At 45.3% G+C, this 14398-nt stretch overlaps 2 protein-coding genes across 5 annotated transcripts in view; one reads left to right on the top strand and one right to left on the bottom strand.

Annotated features, from left to right (window-relative positions):
• Positions 1–407: 407 nt before the first annotated feature.
• Positions 408–7821, bottom strand: dab2 (DAB adaptor protein 2). Of its 3 annotated transcripts, none has more exons than XM_084035163.1 (15): positions 7547–7821; positions 5423–5716; positions 5205–5344; positions 4682–4780; positions 4472–4603; positions 4315–4398; positions 4093–4113; positions 3958–4008; positions 3805–3867; positions 2573–3190; positions 2045–2174; positions 1307–1954; positions 1091–1218; positions 831–911; positions 408–753 (listed from the first exon to the last, which is right to left on the bottom strand). In XM_084035163.1, exons 2-14 carry the CDS (start codon positions 5556–5558, stop codon positions 849–851), a joined length of 2313 nt encoding a protein of 770 aa, XP_083891289.1. In that variant the 5' UTR covers positions 5559–5716; positions 7547–7821; the 3' UTR covers positions 408–753; positions 831–848. The 3 variants fall into 3 exon arrangements, with proteins under 3 accessions (XP_083891289.1, XP_083891288.1, XP_083891290.1); XM_084035162.1 differs by having other exon boundaries at positions 831–914; positions 7547–7820; XM_084035164.1 differs by lacking the exon at positions 2573–3190 and having other exon boundaries at positions 831–914; positions 7547–7816.
• A 4501-nt stretch (positions 7822–12322) lies between these two features.
• c9 (complement component 9) overlaps positions 12323–14398 on the top strand; it is a 34155-nt gene continuing 32079 nt past the window's right edge. For both annotated transcript variants that reach the window (XM_084035139.1, XM_084035138.1), the window contains exons 1-6: positions 12323–12444; positions 12519–12609; positions 13050–13200; positions 13278–13419; positions 13826–13964; positions 14089–14319. In XM_084035139.1, coding sequence (XP_083891265.1) covers positions 12380–12444; positions 12519–12609; positions 13050–13200; positions 13278–13419; positions 13826–13964; positions 14089–14319 — 819 coding nt within the window. In that variant the 5' untranslated portion in view covers positions 12323–12379. The remainder of the gene's footprint in view (positions 12445–12518; positions 12610–13049; positions 13201–13277; positions 13420–13825; positions 13965–14088; positions 14320–14398) is intronic.

Below are 14398 nucleotides of genomic sequence, written 5' to 3'. Positions count from 1 at the left end.
GACACCTTACAAAACATTAATAAAAGCAACACAACATTAAATAAAATATCAACAACTTCTGGATGGAGCGCAGTTGGCACAAATATCCAATGTTTAATTTATTTATTTTTCTTGTATAGCTAAGATTGTAACATGCATAATTAGTGCGGAACTGCTAACATTAACATTTTATATACATTTTGTATTTCTGTTCTCACTATTTGATTTGATTAATTTTAAACAGGAACAACTATGTTTACTATACATACATTTTCAAAGATAATCTTTAATTACATTACTGTTAAATTATTATTGTATATATTAGTAATATGTAACATTAGTTATCACAGACATAGCTTATAGAAACATTAATATCTGTTTGACTGAGGAACCTCTGAAGAAGGCAACAGACTTGTCGACACTTGAAGCGTTGTGATTGCATTTTTTATTTATTAACATAGACAGCATCAGCAGTGAACCTCTTTTGGACGTGCCTTCTCTTTCTCTCACACACACACACACACACTCTCTCTCACCCACACACACTTTCTTCAGCAGATCAGGACATGACGTTTACTTCGTAGATCAGTGGTCTTTAGAAACAGGGGGAACTACTGATTAGAGAGAAAGAAGAAAAAGAACAGCATCAGAGGTGGAGGTGTAAAAGAAAGGTGGGATTTAGGGACAGGAGTTAGAAAAGTTCATCATTTGGATTGTCTCGCGCACGTTGTAGCAGCTCGTCCCAAAGATGTTATCTGATGTGAAGATCTCCAACTGTGAAGAGAGTGAGAACAGTGTTCATCCTGTGTCCGAAGGAAGTTAAGGAATAAAAACGAGAGATGAATACTTACTTTTGGACAAAGTTATGGTCAAGCAAAGGGATTTCCAAAAGGATCCCCAAAAGCAGCTGAAGTCTGAGCAACAGCCGTAGTCTGCTGTAAGATTGAGGAATTAAAAAAAAAAAAAATCACAAATTAGAAATTATGATTTTTCCCCCTCAAGTGATGCAATACAGGACAAAGAGAGACTGTACAACAATGCAGCATTTGATTTCAAGACATTTCAATACATGTATGTTATGCTGAATGTGTGGCTGTATGAATGCCATTACCATGGCGACAGGCGGTGCTCCAAACAGACTGGAATCCGGGGCCCCAAACGCCTGATCGAACATGTCCTGATTGGCTCCCGGGGCCGAGGCGAAGGCGGCGTTCAAGCTCGGAGCTGCAGCCGGAGCATCTGTGACCGAAGAGAACCCAAAATCAGCGACATTAAAGATCAAAACCACCATGTTGACCTCAACTTTCTAAACGTGAGTTTGGTTTACCGTTATGAACCGCTGACATCTGATGGATATCGAAGTCGTCGTGGTCCGCGTTCTCCTGAGCCAGCCCCACTTTGCTGTTAAAGTACTGATCGAAGGCCGCGGGCTCGTTGCCGGCCGAGTTGGCCACCAGCTCCCCTTTCCTCGCCGGGATGGCGGGCGGTTTGGCCATCTGGAAGTCCTTGAACATGTCCTTTCCGGTCTTCTTCTCCCGGTCCCCGAGCGGGTCCAACGCCGTGAAGGCGCTGTTCTCCACCTTCGGGGGGGCGTCCTTCACAGGCGGCCGAGGAGGCGGGCGGGACGGGCCCTGCTGGTCGCCCATCCCCGGGTACTGGCCGGCCTGGAAAGGGTTGGTGGTCATGGCGGGCTGACCCCACCCGGGGGCGCCGGGCGGAGGCTGGCCCCAGTTGATGTGGGGCGGGGATAAGGGCGCGGCGAACTGAGAGGGCGGGGCGCCGAACTGAGAGGGCGGGGCACCGAACTGAGGTGGCACCTGGGCGGCGGCCCAGACGGCGGGCGGGATGGGAAGGCCACCGAAGGCGGACGGCTGCGGGAAGGCGGGGCGGGGGCCGGGCATGGGGAACATGGAGGCTCCCCACATGCCTGCGGCGGGGACGCCGGCGGGCGGCGGAGCACCTAACTGAAGATTCCCTGAATACGAAGAAAAAGAACATGAAAGTTTTAACAGGAAATGGATGTAAGGAAAACGACAACCTCCCCTTGGTGTGTGTTTTTTTTTACCCAGAGCCGCTATAGAGGAGGGGGCGGAGCTTGCAGGCGTACTGTTGAACAGGTCGGCTGAAGCTGATGAGCCTTCAGACTGAACCGGAGCAGCAAACAGCTCGGCTCCAAACAGGTCACTCGCTGTGGACTATTCACAGGACATTTCACACATATATCATACGAAGAAATACTAACACTTTAATTATGTAGAAAGAAATACATTCAAATGGAAGGATATGCATGCTTTGCCACTCACCGGTGCTTTTTTTTAAAAATCACGGCAGCATGAATACGTTTAGAGAGGGAAAAAGTTGCATTTAAGGCAGTTAGAAGAAGCAAGTGCATGCACAAATACAGAACAACCCCGGAACCACAAGGCCTGTGCATCTTAACCAAAATGTGTCCTCACCAATGCATGACACCCAAAATAAAAACATCCAGAAATAAAGTGTTAGCAACCTAATTGTGCTCGGAGGAGGGGGGGGGGGGGATGTGCATTAAAGCCACCACATGCAACTTTACAACCACGTCCCTCTGGAATGTCACCTTTGCACTCCTTCGACCTCGTCCGGCCTTAGAGCTCTGCGGAGGCGGGCTTATGACAACTGAGTCCTTGCTATGAGTCACCGCCGCCGGGGGGGATTGTGGGTGATGTGTGACGCCGTTAGAGGCATCGGACGTTTTTAAAGTCGAGTCAAAAAACGGGTTTTTTGTCGAGAGAGCGGCTCCGGATTCGTTCCCATCCATCATGGTCATCGTGTTGCCCTGAGTTATTTTGCCCCCTAGTGGCCACTGTCCGTTACTGAGCGCAAGGATCATGGTCTTGCTGGATAAGCCGTCAATCTGCTGACCGAGGTGATCGGAGTCTCCGTTCAAACCGCGGTGAGCCATCGGCTCGCGAGCGCTGCCAGCAGAGCTGCGAGGGAGGGGGGTCTGCGAATGACCGGGCTCCGACCAAGCGGGCGACTTGGAAAGGGGGTCGTCTCTGAAAGGGTCACTGTCTGGGGTTGGAAAGTAGCCAAATGTGGAGGAAAAGGGATTCTCTGTGTGGGGAGATGCCCTATGGTCGGGGCCACAGGAAGTCACAAAGGAGCTTCCCTTTATGCAATTCTGATTGCTGTCAACTTCCTCAGAAAAGTCCAGCAAGAGAATATCATTAGAGTCCTGGTTTAACCATGAGAGGAACAGTGGGAGAGAGAGAGAGAAGTAGATTTATGAATCAGTTCTGCAGAAAAACACACGTGTTAACAAAATGAAAAATGAATCACATGGTGTGAAAAGACACATTTAAAGCTGCTACTCGTAGAATATTTACAGACATATTAAATTCCACAGTAAAGCAAAGTCCATATTTACTATAGAAATATGCTGAAGTCAGCAGTGACTTGGAAGCACTACCGGCATCAGCCTCTGGGTGTCGCCAAAGGCACCATGTGTGTCTATTCATAGATTCGACTTGTAGCAGCCTTAAAAAGGGTTTGATGAACAACGATGAGATTGGTATACAAGAAGCATGAACTCAATTCTTTAAAAGATCCCTTTGGAATCTAAAATTCACATTATATTTTAATGCACTCACAACAAAAAATGTGGCTTTTTAAAGAACCGAGTTCATACACGTGGAATGAGGTTATTCAGTGGAATCAGATCAGAAACATGTTGTTTTACAAGAAGCAGCATGGTTTTTTTTACTTACTAAGATGCATTAAGTTAACAGTAAATGTGAGGATGCATACTTCCTCTACGTTGCCCCCTAAAAATTATTGCACCACACTTACATTGGGAGCCTGGATGTCTGGAGGGGTCGACATGTCTCCAAACAGGTCAAGCTGCTCCACTGGCTGGAAGTCAAAAACAGCCTGTATTCATCCAGCTCCTATAAATTACCGTTGTGTTATTTATATTTAATGTGAAGCCGCTGAAACACTCACTTGAGCGGTTTTCCCTCCGCCAGCCACACCTTCCAAGGCATCACTTCCATTCTACAGGAGAGGACGGGCAGGAAAGGTTAAGGGGGGGGGCGGGGTCAGAGAAAACAAGGTTTTTCTTTTTTTTAAAGTGCTTACCTCAACGACGGCGCCGCCACCCTGCAAACAGAGGTGGACTGTTAACGACTGCACTTATTTTTTCATGTGTCATTTCACATCATTTCAGTGGAATGTCAGAAGATGTGATTCATTGAGAGAACACAGAGAGGCAGTGTTGGCCGGAAAAAATATATATATTTTTTTCTTTCAGGAAGAAAATGTGCAACAAAACTATTTTTTTCTCCAGTTTAAAGTCTTTACCTTCTGTGAGGCCTCGGCTTCCTTCTTCCTCACGTTGAAGATGACTTGGAAGAGATCCTTCAGGTCAACGACCAGCGGCTCCGCCTGAGACGCAAATCACATTCATCTCCGTAGCTCATGCAGATTTGATGTGTTTTTGTTATTTATGAATTTTTACCTGCTGTGCCGTCTTTATGGCGAAGAACTGATGCTGCCCTTCGGCTCCGCACACGTAACCGAACGCCCGGTTGTCCGTCACGTCTCTGGCGATGAAGGAGATCTTGTTCACCACGTGCTCGTGTTCGATCACCTGAGTTAGAAAAAAAGAGTTATTAACGGACGTCCACGGAGCGACGCGGTGATGACGGAAGGAAACGGAGGAACTCACTCCTGATTTCTCGTCGATGATCTTGATGCCTGACATGGAGATGTTGACCCAGATCCTCTGTTTGTGTTTGCCTTGGGAGCGAGCAGCTACGGCCATGCCCTGCAGGCAGATCAATAATCATTCAAGTAAACAGAAACAGGACTTATGATGGAAAGCTAATAGAGTCACGGTCATGAGTCGGCATTTATGTTTTTAAATGGGTTTTCAGTTAGACGCCTGAAATATGGTCTGTGTCTGTGACATGTTATTCTAGAATATTAAATGTTACTTGTTATTCCAATAATGTTCCTTATAAAATAATTCCTAAAAAATGTGAAGCATCAGAGCATATTTTCTAATCCAAAAGGGCTTTTTGCTTTTTTAGGGTTTGGCCTAAAATAATACATCATCCCTGCTCCACTTCCTGTTTGTGCTCACTGTCGCCCTCTGCAGCGAGATGACGTGCGTTATCAATTTAGCAGCAACTTTATAATATGTGTTCATGCATTATCAGTATAGCAGGGCTGTGTGTCCTGAGCTGCACCTTCAGCTTCATCATGGAGTCCTGGCACATCTTGTCCCCTCGGGCCTCCGGGACGTCGTCCACGCCGATCAGCTTGGCCTTGTACCGCACGCCGTCCCCGTGAAACCGGCCCTGCAGGTACTCGTCTGTCTTCTCTGGGACTGGAAGAGAAACACAAAAATCAATGATGACGGCATCACCGTGGACGTGGTGACATCACGGCGTCTTCCGTCACTCACCCTTCTTCTTCTCTTTCTTGAACGGGACCTTAGACGCCGCCAAGGACGGGGAGGTGGGAGGCGTGTTGGCGGAGGACGGGGACGCCACGCCGGGGTCGGCGGGGGTCGGCACGCTGTTCTCCACCTCTGCAGACATGGTGTGGAGTGAGCCTCACTGGAGGGGGGGGGGGGGGGGAGGGGGTAAAGCAGGGGGCGGCTCCTTGTTCAGGGGCAGCGAGGTCGACCAGACAGATGACTCAACACACACACATGCTTTTCTTCTTCTTCTTCTCTTCTTTTTTTTGTTGTTGTCGTCTGGAGCAGAAAAAGTGAAGCGAGAGAGAAAAGAAAAAGGAGAAGGAGATAAAAGTTAATACGCACTTTCCTGCAAACTCAATATTGGAATGTGAAGAGATGGAGGTTACTTATGAAGCTGCTGAAAACAGTGTTTAGCACATCATAAACAATCAAATATGTTAACAATCCACAGTAAACATTTACAACAGCAGAAACAACCCTAAAAAAAAAAAAAGGAACCCGTAAAACATCACGGCCTCATAAGGACACAGAAAACACACACAAGCTCATTTCTGAGTCGCCCAAAAACCATCCGAGGCTCAGAAGCAACACGATATCCACAATAACACCCCGGAACATGAATACCTCGGTCACATGAGGCAGAAACAACATCACCCAGCAGCCGCCTGCGTCTCCTCCGACACTTCAGAGTCAAACACCACAGATCACGCTCAGACAGCCGGAGGGATTTGATTCAATGCAAACAACCTGAGTGGACACACAGCGTACCTGTAGGGGCCCGGCGCCGGAGGCTCCAACTGCCTTCCCCGGCGGCTGTGAAACGCTCCAAAGGTTGGACGCGACCAAAGGTTGAGCAATTACCTGAAGTTAATGTTACGCCACAGATCTCGTGATGCCCCAGCTAAGCACCTCTACAAATAATCGGAAGCCCTCCGGAGGGGGAGTGATCATTTACCTCTACGACGTTTTTCCAAAACCCTCAATAAAAAAAAAACTATAACCTCAATGCACCTGCAGGGAGTCCGGTCCAGAGGTACGTGATGAAACCAATCAGGAAGCTTCTTTGGAGGAAATGAGAGCCGAGATAACAGAGTGCCAATGAGTTACATCTCATCAGACGTATCGGAGTCATAAGTTGAAGTTCAAGCTTGTTTTCTTATGCAATAAATGGTTTAAATGACTGTTTCAGACGTGGGTTGCAACACAGGAGAGCTACTGTGCAGCACTAAAACAATAAAAACCCCTCATTTCATCCACCAGGTCTGAAGGAAACCAGGCCGGGTACGTGAGGCCTTATGTTGGGGTCGTCATGGACGGGGGGATCAAACGGACACACGACATAAAGCCAACACGCTTGTTGATGCTCCATTTACAGCAGCGTGACACATGATTGCACAGCAAACAGCGGTGTCAGAGTCGAGCTGGAGGGAAAGGCTCATAAAATAAGAGGAGGAGGAGGAGGAGGGTGAAATGTCAGCAGTTCATCTCAGATGCGAGTTAAAGGATTACATTTTAACAACATACTCTAAATACCAGCATCCATCGGTGACACAGAAAGCACGAGTGCAGGATTCGTACCCGTCAGCATAAAATACTAAAAAAGTGCAGTGCAAGAGGAGGGGGGGTTAGAAATGTCACAATCCTGGGTCCGTCAGGAAACGTAAACTGCTGCACATCTGGAGGAAATCATGGGAATGACTCAGGCTTGCAAGTGAATGAGATGGTGAAATACCACAGCAGGCCCACTGTGGACACAAAGGCCATGCACAACGCTCTGAAAGTGAGAGTTGCTTTTTTTGCATCTTGGAACTCGGATACAGATGTAAAACAAAAATAAAAAAAAGGTTGTGTGGAGATGAAGTTAGAACGATTAGAAGAGATGTTTAACACGAGAAGGTTGAAGAGTTGTTTTGAGATGAGGAATGAAGTGTTTTACCTCCCGTGGTGATGTGCAGGGAAGTACAGCTACCATAAGAACATTCACAAACGTATTATCTTTATATAATTATGATAATGATGGCATGCCAGCTCCTTTTAAACGCGACTCCCTGTAATCTCGCTGATTAACGCGCGGATGGATAAAACAACAACACGGGGTGACCTTACCTGCGGTGGAAGCGCGCAGTGAGATGTGAGAGATTCCGCTGCTTTTTTTGGTGCTTTTCTTCCCGCACCGTGATGCCTCCGCGGCTCCGGCGCAACCGACAATGAGTAAAACAAAAAAAACAAAAAAAAAGAAAGTCAAACCAAGCTTTTCGGGAAAGCGAGCAGAGCAGTCAGATGTTTTCCTGCTCCCAAAAAAAAGAAGAAGCAGTGGACAGAAAAGGAGAGAGAGAGAGAGACTCCCACTTTAACCCTCCGCACGCCGACTGACAGACCTAACTGGCTGCAGATTTTTTTGGGACTGGAAGAGGAGGAGGAGGAAGAGGAGGAGGAGGAGGTGGGGGCGGTCCTCTTCACGTGGAGGAGAAGAAGAAGATCACCGTCGGTCACGCAGGAAAGTGGGTCACGAAAAATAATGTGTGCGTAAAATGTGCGTAAAAACCATTTCATCGTCCAAAAAAAAGTGGGTTTCCGACTAATTATGATCAATGACAGGCTTTAAAATTCATATTTTATTTTTGATGTATTTATTTGATTTAACTAGGAAGACAAAAAAGAGATATATAACAATTGAAACAAGTCAGAATTCTTCTAATAACATAATTCAAACATTCAAAATATTCTACAGCCAGATGTGAGCTTCCAAGGCTTTTTTAACATCAGCTTTAAATGTGTCCAATGAGACCGGATCCCGGAGGATTCAGGTTGGTTTTTGGAACCGGTTCCAATCAGAGGTACATAAACGGCCTTTTTCCTGGTTCAGATTGTACTTTTTTGAAGGCTGGAGGTCCGTAGGTAAGACGGAAGCGGCCTTATAAATAAGAATCTTGGTGCTCCATACATGGTATCATGCATAGAGTGCATGTAAGCAGCATCACCATCCAGCATTGAAATAAATATATATTTATAATAAAAAACAGGTCAGGACTCTACGTACCTTCTTTTCAGCTCCTTGTTTTGGTTTCAGGGCCTGCAACTTTAATCTTCCACATTTTGTTTGATTCTCAGTGCTCTTTTCAACCAAATCAAGAAGCTCTTTGACAAAAAACAACAACATAAAAATGCCTAAAACATAAACCAGGACATGTGAGACATAGTGACCTGCTGGTGAACTTGGTCATAACTTTAAAAGTTAAAAGGTCAAATGAGCTATCGAGACCAAAACCAGCCTGTAAACGTGTTCATTTCTGCTGTAAAGTCGTGAAATCGTTGACTCGCTGTTGGAGCCTCGTGTGGTCATCAGAGGAACTGCAGGCGTTGGCACTTCATTCCTCAGCACCAGAGGTTGCCGCTTGATGATGGTGATGTTGGTGGCCACGACTCCATACGAATGCTAATGCTGAAACAAGCGTCAACTTAAAAGGTGCCGTGCGTAGGATCAGACGCCATCTAGAGGTGAGGTTGCAGATTGCAACCAACTGAAACTTCTCCTGAGTGACGAGCGTGTGGACTCGTTCTCAGGTAGTGAAAATACAGAGATTCTCGTTTACTAAAGAATACCGACTTATTAAATGCTACAAACTGATCCAAGGTCATATGTTAATGATGTCCTATTGTGGCCCAAAGATACGTTATTGCAGCTTTAATTTGACCAAGATAATGACCTCCCATAAGTCCTTCGTCTCATATCTAAAAATAGTCATAGCTAGAAACTTTTTCTTCTTTTTATTGCTTTTTAAAACAGCACATTTTACGCTCTTAAATATGAAACATGTCTCTATTTGGGGGGGCAGAATGGATAAAAAAAACGAAACAAGGAGCCCTTGTTTGCTCCACGTTTGCCTCTAACATGGGTTACCATGAATACATCTCCACTTTGACTTTCAAATGAGAAGCTCATTCGTCTGAACGTATCGTAGAAATGTGAAGAAGGAAAGAAGAGTCCAAACCAAAGAGGAAAGCTCCAATGTTGCTAACGCAGCACTTCTTTTCTTTTTTTAAGGACCAGCAGGCTCTTTGTTTCCTCTGCCATGCACTAGTGTTGTTGCATTTACAGTCAAACGCTGGCTGAAAATGGGTCATCCACTTCCTCCCAGATAAAATGTCTATTTTGCTTTTCGATACCGTTCAAGCGGATTCAGCCACGTAATGACAGTTTTGATGTTTTTGCTGGGGCCAGTCGTGACATTCCCAGGCAACACAATCCTCAAGTCATGCAGGAATTGTTTTGTGTTGGCAGAAGCATTAGCAGATGTGTGTTTGGGATAATTAAGAGGAGAACAGAGTTGCTATAAGCAAGGCAAAACCACAATTAAAGAGACAAAGAACTACAACAGAGAAACGATCGGGGGGAAAGGAATCAACCGTCTGTGTGGCAACAAAACCGGAGTATCAACACTGACGAGTGACGTCAATGTGGATCTGCAGGTTTCACTTCTGTAAAACGGTTCTGTGGAAGCTTGGTTGGTTTGTGTTAGAGTTACTGCAGCACCGTCATGGTCCTCCTGATCAGTCCTGGTCTTAATGACTTCAACCCAGATCCTATAGTATATTCATACTGTGTATATATCTACAGATTTCTGTTGTCCGATGTTAAAGTGATGCATTTATGTGTGAGCTGAGACCTGGCAGAGAACGGGGACAGAGGAAGGACGTCCTTCCTGCCTTTGTATCCTGCGTTCTGCTGACGGAGGCTGGTTTTTGGGGGAGAGGAGCTCCTCAGAAGCCAGATAACTGACTCGCTCGCAGTCTGTTTTCCCCCTTCAGCCGCCACCAAACCGCTGGAATGATCTTTTTCATAGCCTCTTATTAAACATTTTAATATCATCAAGTCTCTCGTCCCCCCCAGAATAAAAACCCATCAATGCAAACAACATCCACCTACTGCACAAACTCCAACTCTTCCCTCCAATGACGTGTCGCTCTGGTGACGTTAGGTTATAGTTATGTTCCCTTTTCTTGGGAAAGTCATTCATTGACTGTGTTCAATCAGCGCGACAACAATTCAACCGCACACTTGCACACATGTAGCAGGACGTGTGTCGGATGCTACGGTGTAGTTTGGGAGGTCACACCACAAAACTACAGATGGCAAAAGTCAGCACATGCACATTGGAGGGTGTATTTTTACGGTACAATGCTGACGGAGACGATCTAGTGTGGAAGTGTCCTTTGCCTCCGTTTATTACAGGAAGGCCACAATCCAAACATCCAGCATTTCTTTTAGGGGCGTGAATCTGGGAACCGACCGCCGCCACCACCAAGATAGCCACTTATCTCCAGTCCATAATTGAGGCGGTCTTTAGATTTTATCCTCTCTGTCAGACTCTTTTAACTCTCGACTGCCTTCGCTGTGAAGAAGTAGCAACGTCATCGTAGTGGGGACTTGATGACAAATGTGTAGATTACAGTAAAGGGTTGGTTGTTCTGTTGGTTTCCACACAGGTCCGACCTCCTCCCCTCCTCCTCCTCCTCTTCCTCGAAAAAAAAAAAACAGGAAGTCTTTCTAGTCAGGAGAAATATTGGCCAAGCACCTTACCTACCCTCTGGTTTCCTGAGAGAGCTGGGAGGAAACTGCCGAACGTCGTTAAAAAGTGGTGACCTCGGCACATATTTGCGCCTCTCCGGCGGGCCGTGACCACACAGCCTACCCCGGCCCCCGCCAGCACATATATACAGGGGGGGAGCAGCGGGACCAGGGGGGCAGACCCCAGATTGACTCTGGAGACATCGAGGGAATAGTCCCGCTGTGTTTATTTAAGTCAGCACAAAGTACAGCATGCTGAATACTATGGAATTTAAACAGCAGTTGTTTTTTTTACTCCCTCGGACAGATAAAAACCTCACCGGAGTCACATGATCAGGAACGATTAGCTAATTTGATCAGAATCTACTATTAAATGCTTCTGTCTACACTGAGAAGTGTTGTTTTTTTTGTCATTTATACACTGCACTCCCTCCTTTTGAAGAACAAAGTACTGCAGACTCAGCAGAAGCCGCTCAGATCACATGACAGATCGTTAGGTTCAACGGTGTTAAACTTCCTGTGGATTGTGCAAGGCTTGTTTGAATATTATATATACTTATATTAAAGAAAGCAGTGGTTGACGTGTCAGGGAGACAAACGAGTGTTATCCTATAAATTGTCTCTATGTTGGTTTGATCCATTTCTCTTTACATAATGTGTGACTGCTGTTATCTGTTCCATGTCGCCACCTTGTGGACAAAGAGTTGTACTTCAAGAAACTTTGCAGCAAGAACCCCACTTTTTTTTTATGACACTTCCCCAAATATCTCTGATGTTTTGTCTGAGTTTGAGTTTGAGTTTCCCAATCTCAGACAGTGACCTGAACGCACCATTGAAGTCACCCTCTTTAAATATTTGCTCTGCTTTGCTGCAAAGCTGCCTGAATGATTATTGCATAATCCTGGAAACACAGAAGTGACCAAACTGTCTCCTATTCGTACACGCATTCTTATATAAAAAGAAAACAATGCCATGTGTACAAACAGTCTGTACTGTATGTACTGTGCTGTGCATGCTGGGATATTGTTCACTGGGAATCTGTCACAGATTCAAGCTGAGTGCGAGTTTATACGTTTTATTGTCTTTTAGTAAATCAACCAACGGATACACACATAAAATAACACTTTTGTAGGTGAGAAGAAATGAATCATGAATTTTACAAGAAACAAAATAAACCAACCGGATGAGTAAGATGTTTCAAATTCAAACAAACACTTTAAACTCAGAGTTTCCGAGCACCGAATCGATATCCTGCACCTGAAATCCAAACTATTGACTTTGACAACAACAAAGTTCCTCCTGTGGCTGAACAATCATTGACAGGGAGGCAGCTTAAAAGACTCAACGGGGACAACATCGCCCGTCTCATCATGAGGATCGAGGTTGTTGCCTTCTGTGGCCTGTGTCTCACGCTCACGCTCCTTGGAGAAGGAATGTACGTATATTTCCTTTTTAATTTACAGAATATCAAGATTTGGTATTAGAAAAAAAAAGGTGTGTGTATTTCAGAGGAGTGGAACTTCCTGACCCGCCACCGGTGAATTGCGTTTGGGGCCGCTGGACGGAGTGGAGCTCCTGCGATCCTTGCACAAAAATCAGAGTGAGTCCATTTAAAACGACAAAAACTCAACATTCAACTTAGTCAAACACAGGATGTAAATCTGTAAGAGCTAGAAAACAGAGGTCAACTCCAAACTAGCTGCACTATACGGCTACCTGCAGCCTTAATTATCTTTGCTTTAGCTAGCAGGGAAACGATAATTTACTCCGTTTTTTTAGCTATACCAGGTAATAAAAAAAATCTAAAATTTGATGCTTCAACACTTTAGTAATTGAGATTGTAAAAACCAAAGCACAACACAGATAAATGTAATCATAATGCAGAATAATTCAGTCATCTGCACAGTAACTTAGCAGAGTTTAAGTAAGTCAATTTTATTTAAATCATATATTTAAATTTGTTCAATTAAAGATGAATTCATTAAACTTGCTCAGAAAAAGTTGGAGATGAAACGAGAACACATTTTGCTTGATCCTCAGAGGCGTTCCCGAGGCGTAGAAGTGTTTGGCCAGTTTGGCGGCGAGTCCTGCCAGGGGTCAGTGGGGGACAGGGAGGTCTGCGTTACCGACGCCGAGTGCCAGCTCCCGCCTCCACCCGTCTGCTCCGACTCCGACTTCCAGTGCGAGACAGGTACTCCATCCTCTTTTAAATCACAGCCTCTTCATTAAGAGCCTCGTCAGCTCATCAGACTGCCACCTCTTATTCAGGTTCGTGCATCAAGACTGCATTAAAGTGCAACGGGGACTACGACTGTGAGGATGGATCGGACGAGGACTGCGATCCTCTGCATAAACCCTGCGGTTCGTCGGTCCTGGATAGCAATGAACAGGGCCGGACAGCCGGATACGGGTAAGTTATGAAATCAGTGCACGGACATCAGGAACGTCCCGTTGGTGTCCATTCATGGAGAACGTAAGGGTAACAAATATTAAATCAAAGCTTAAGCAGGGTTGGAGTTGTATTTATAAATATATAAATATCTGGTTTTGTACTTGAATAATAGTTGAAAGAATAGTTTGGGGAGCTAAAAAATAAAGCTACGGCCAGGAGACAATTAGTGTAGATTAGCTTAGCATAAAGACTGGAAGCACAGGCTAGTCTGATTCTGTCCAAAGGTTTAAAAATAGTTTTAAGTAAGAGAGATGAATAATACGCAGATCACGAAGGTGCAAGGCTTAAAAAACACACTCTTCAACCTTTAGAATTTCAGCTTAATAAGCACAATACTGTGGTAACCGCTGTGTCAACGCACCAGAATCAACATCTTGGGCGCGGATCCTCGGATGAACCCCTTCAACAATGATTACTTCAACGGGAGGTGTACGAGGATGACGAATCCAAACACTGGAAAACTGGACAGGATTCCCTGGAATGTTGGCGTGTTCGCCTATCAGGTTCGCCAAAAAAATGGATTCCTCCCGTTTCATCCCGAGGATGGATTCACCGGGAGGACTGCTTTGCTCGTTTGAGTGTTTGTGTAAGATTATGAAGTCTTGATGATGACCCCTGTCTTTCCAGACGTTAGTGGAAGAAACCTCCTCTAAAGAAATCTATGAAGACTCATCCAGCCTGATGAAGGAAATGCTGAGAGAGATGAAAACTACAGTCGATGCCGGACTTTCCTTTAAATTCAGCACAAGCGAGCCATCCATGTCCGAGTCGACCAGCAATCCTGCAGCAGTGAATCTAGATTTCCAATATGAGAAGAAAACGATGCTAAAGGAAGTCCAAGAGTACTCCAAAATTAAAGTAAGTGTCGGTGTCGAAACAAAAAAAAAGACGATATTGAGTGATCGATCAAATAGAATTCACACAATCATCATCTCCT

This window comes from Eutrigla gurnardus (genome assembly GCF_963514095.1).
Source record: "Eutrigla gurnardus genome assembly, chromosome: 19".
Classification (NCBI taxonomy): Eukaryota; Metazoa; Chordata; class Actinopteri; order Perciformes; family Triglidae; genus Eutrigla; species Eutrigla gurnardus.
This window is presented reverse-complemented; position numbering and strand designations above follow the sequence as displayed.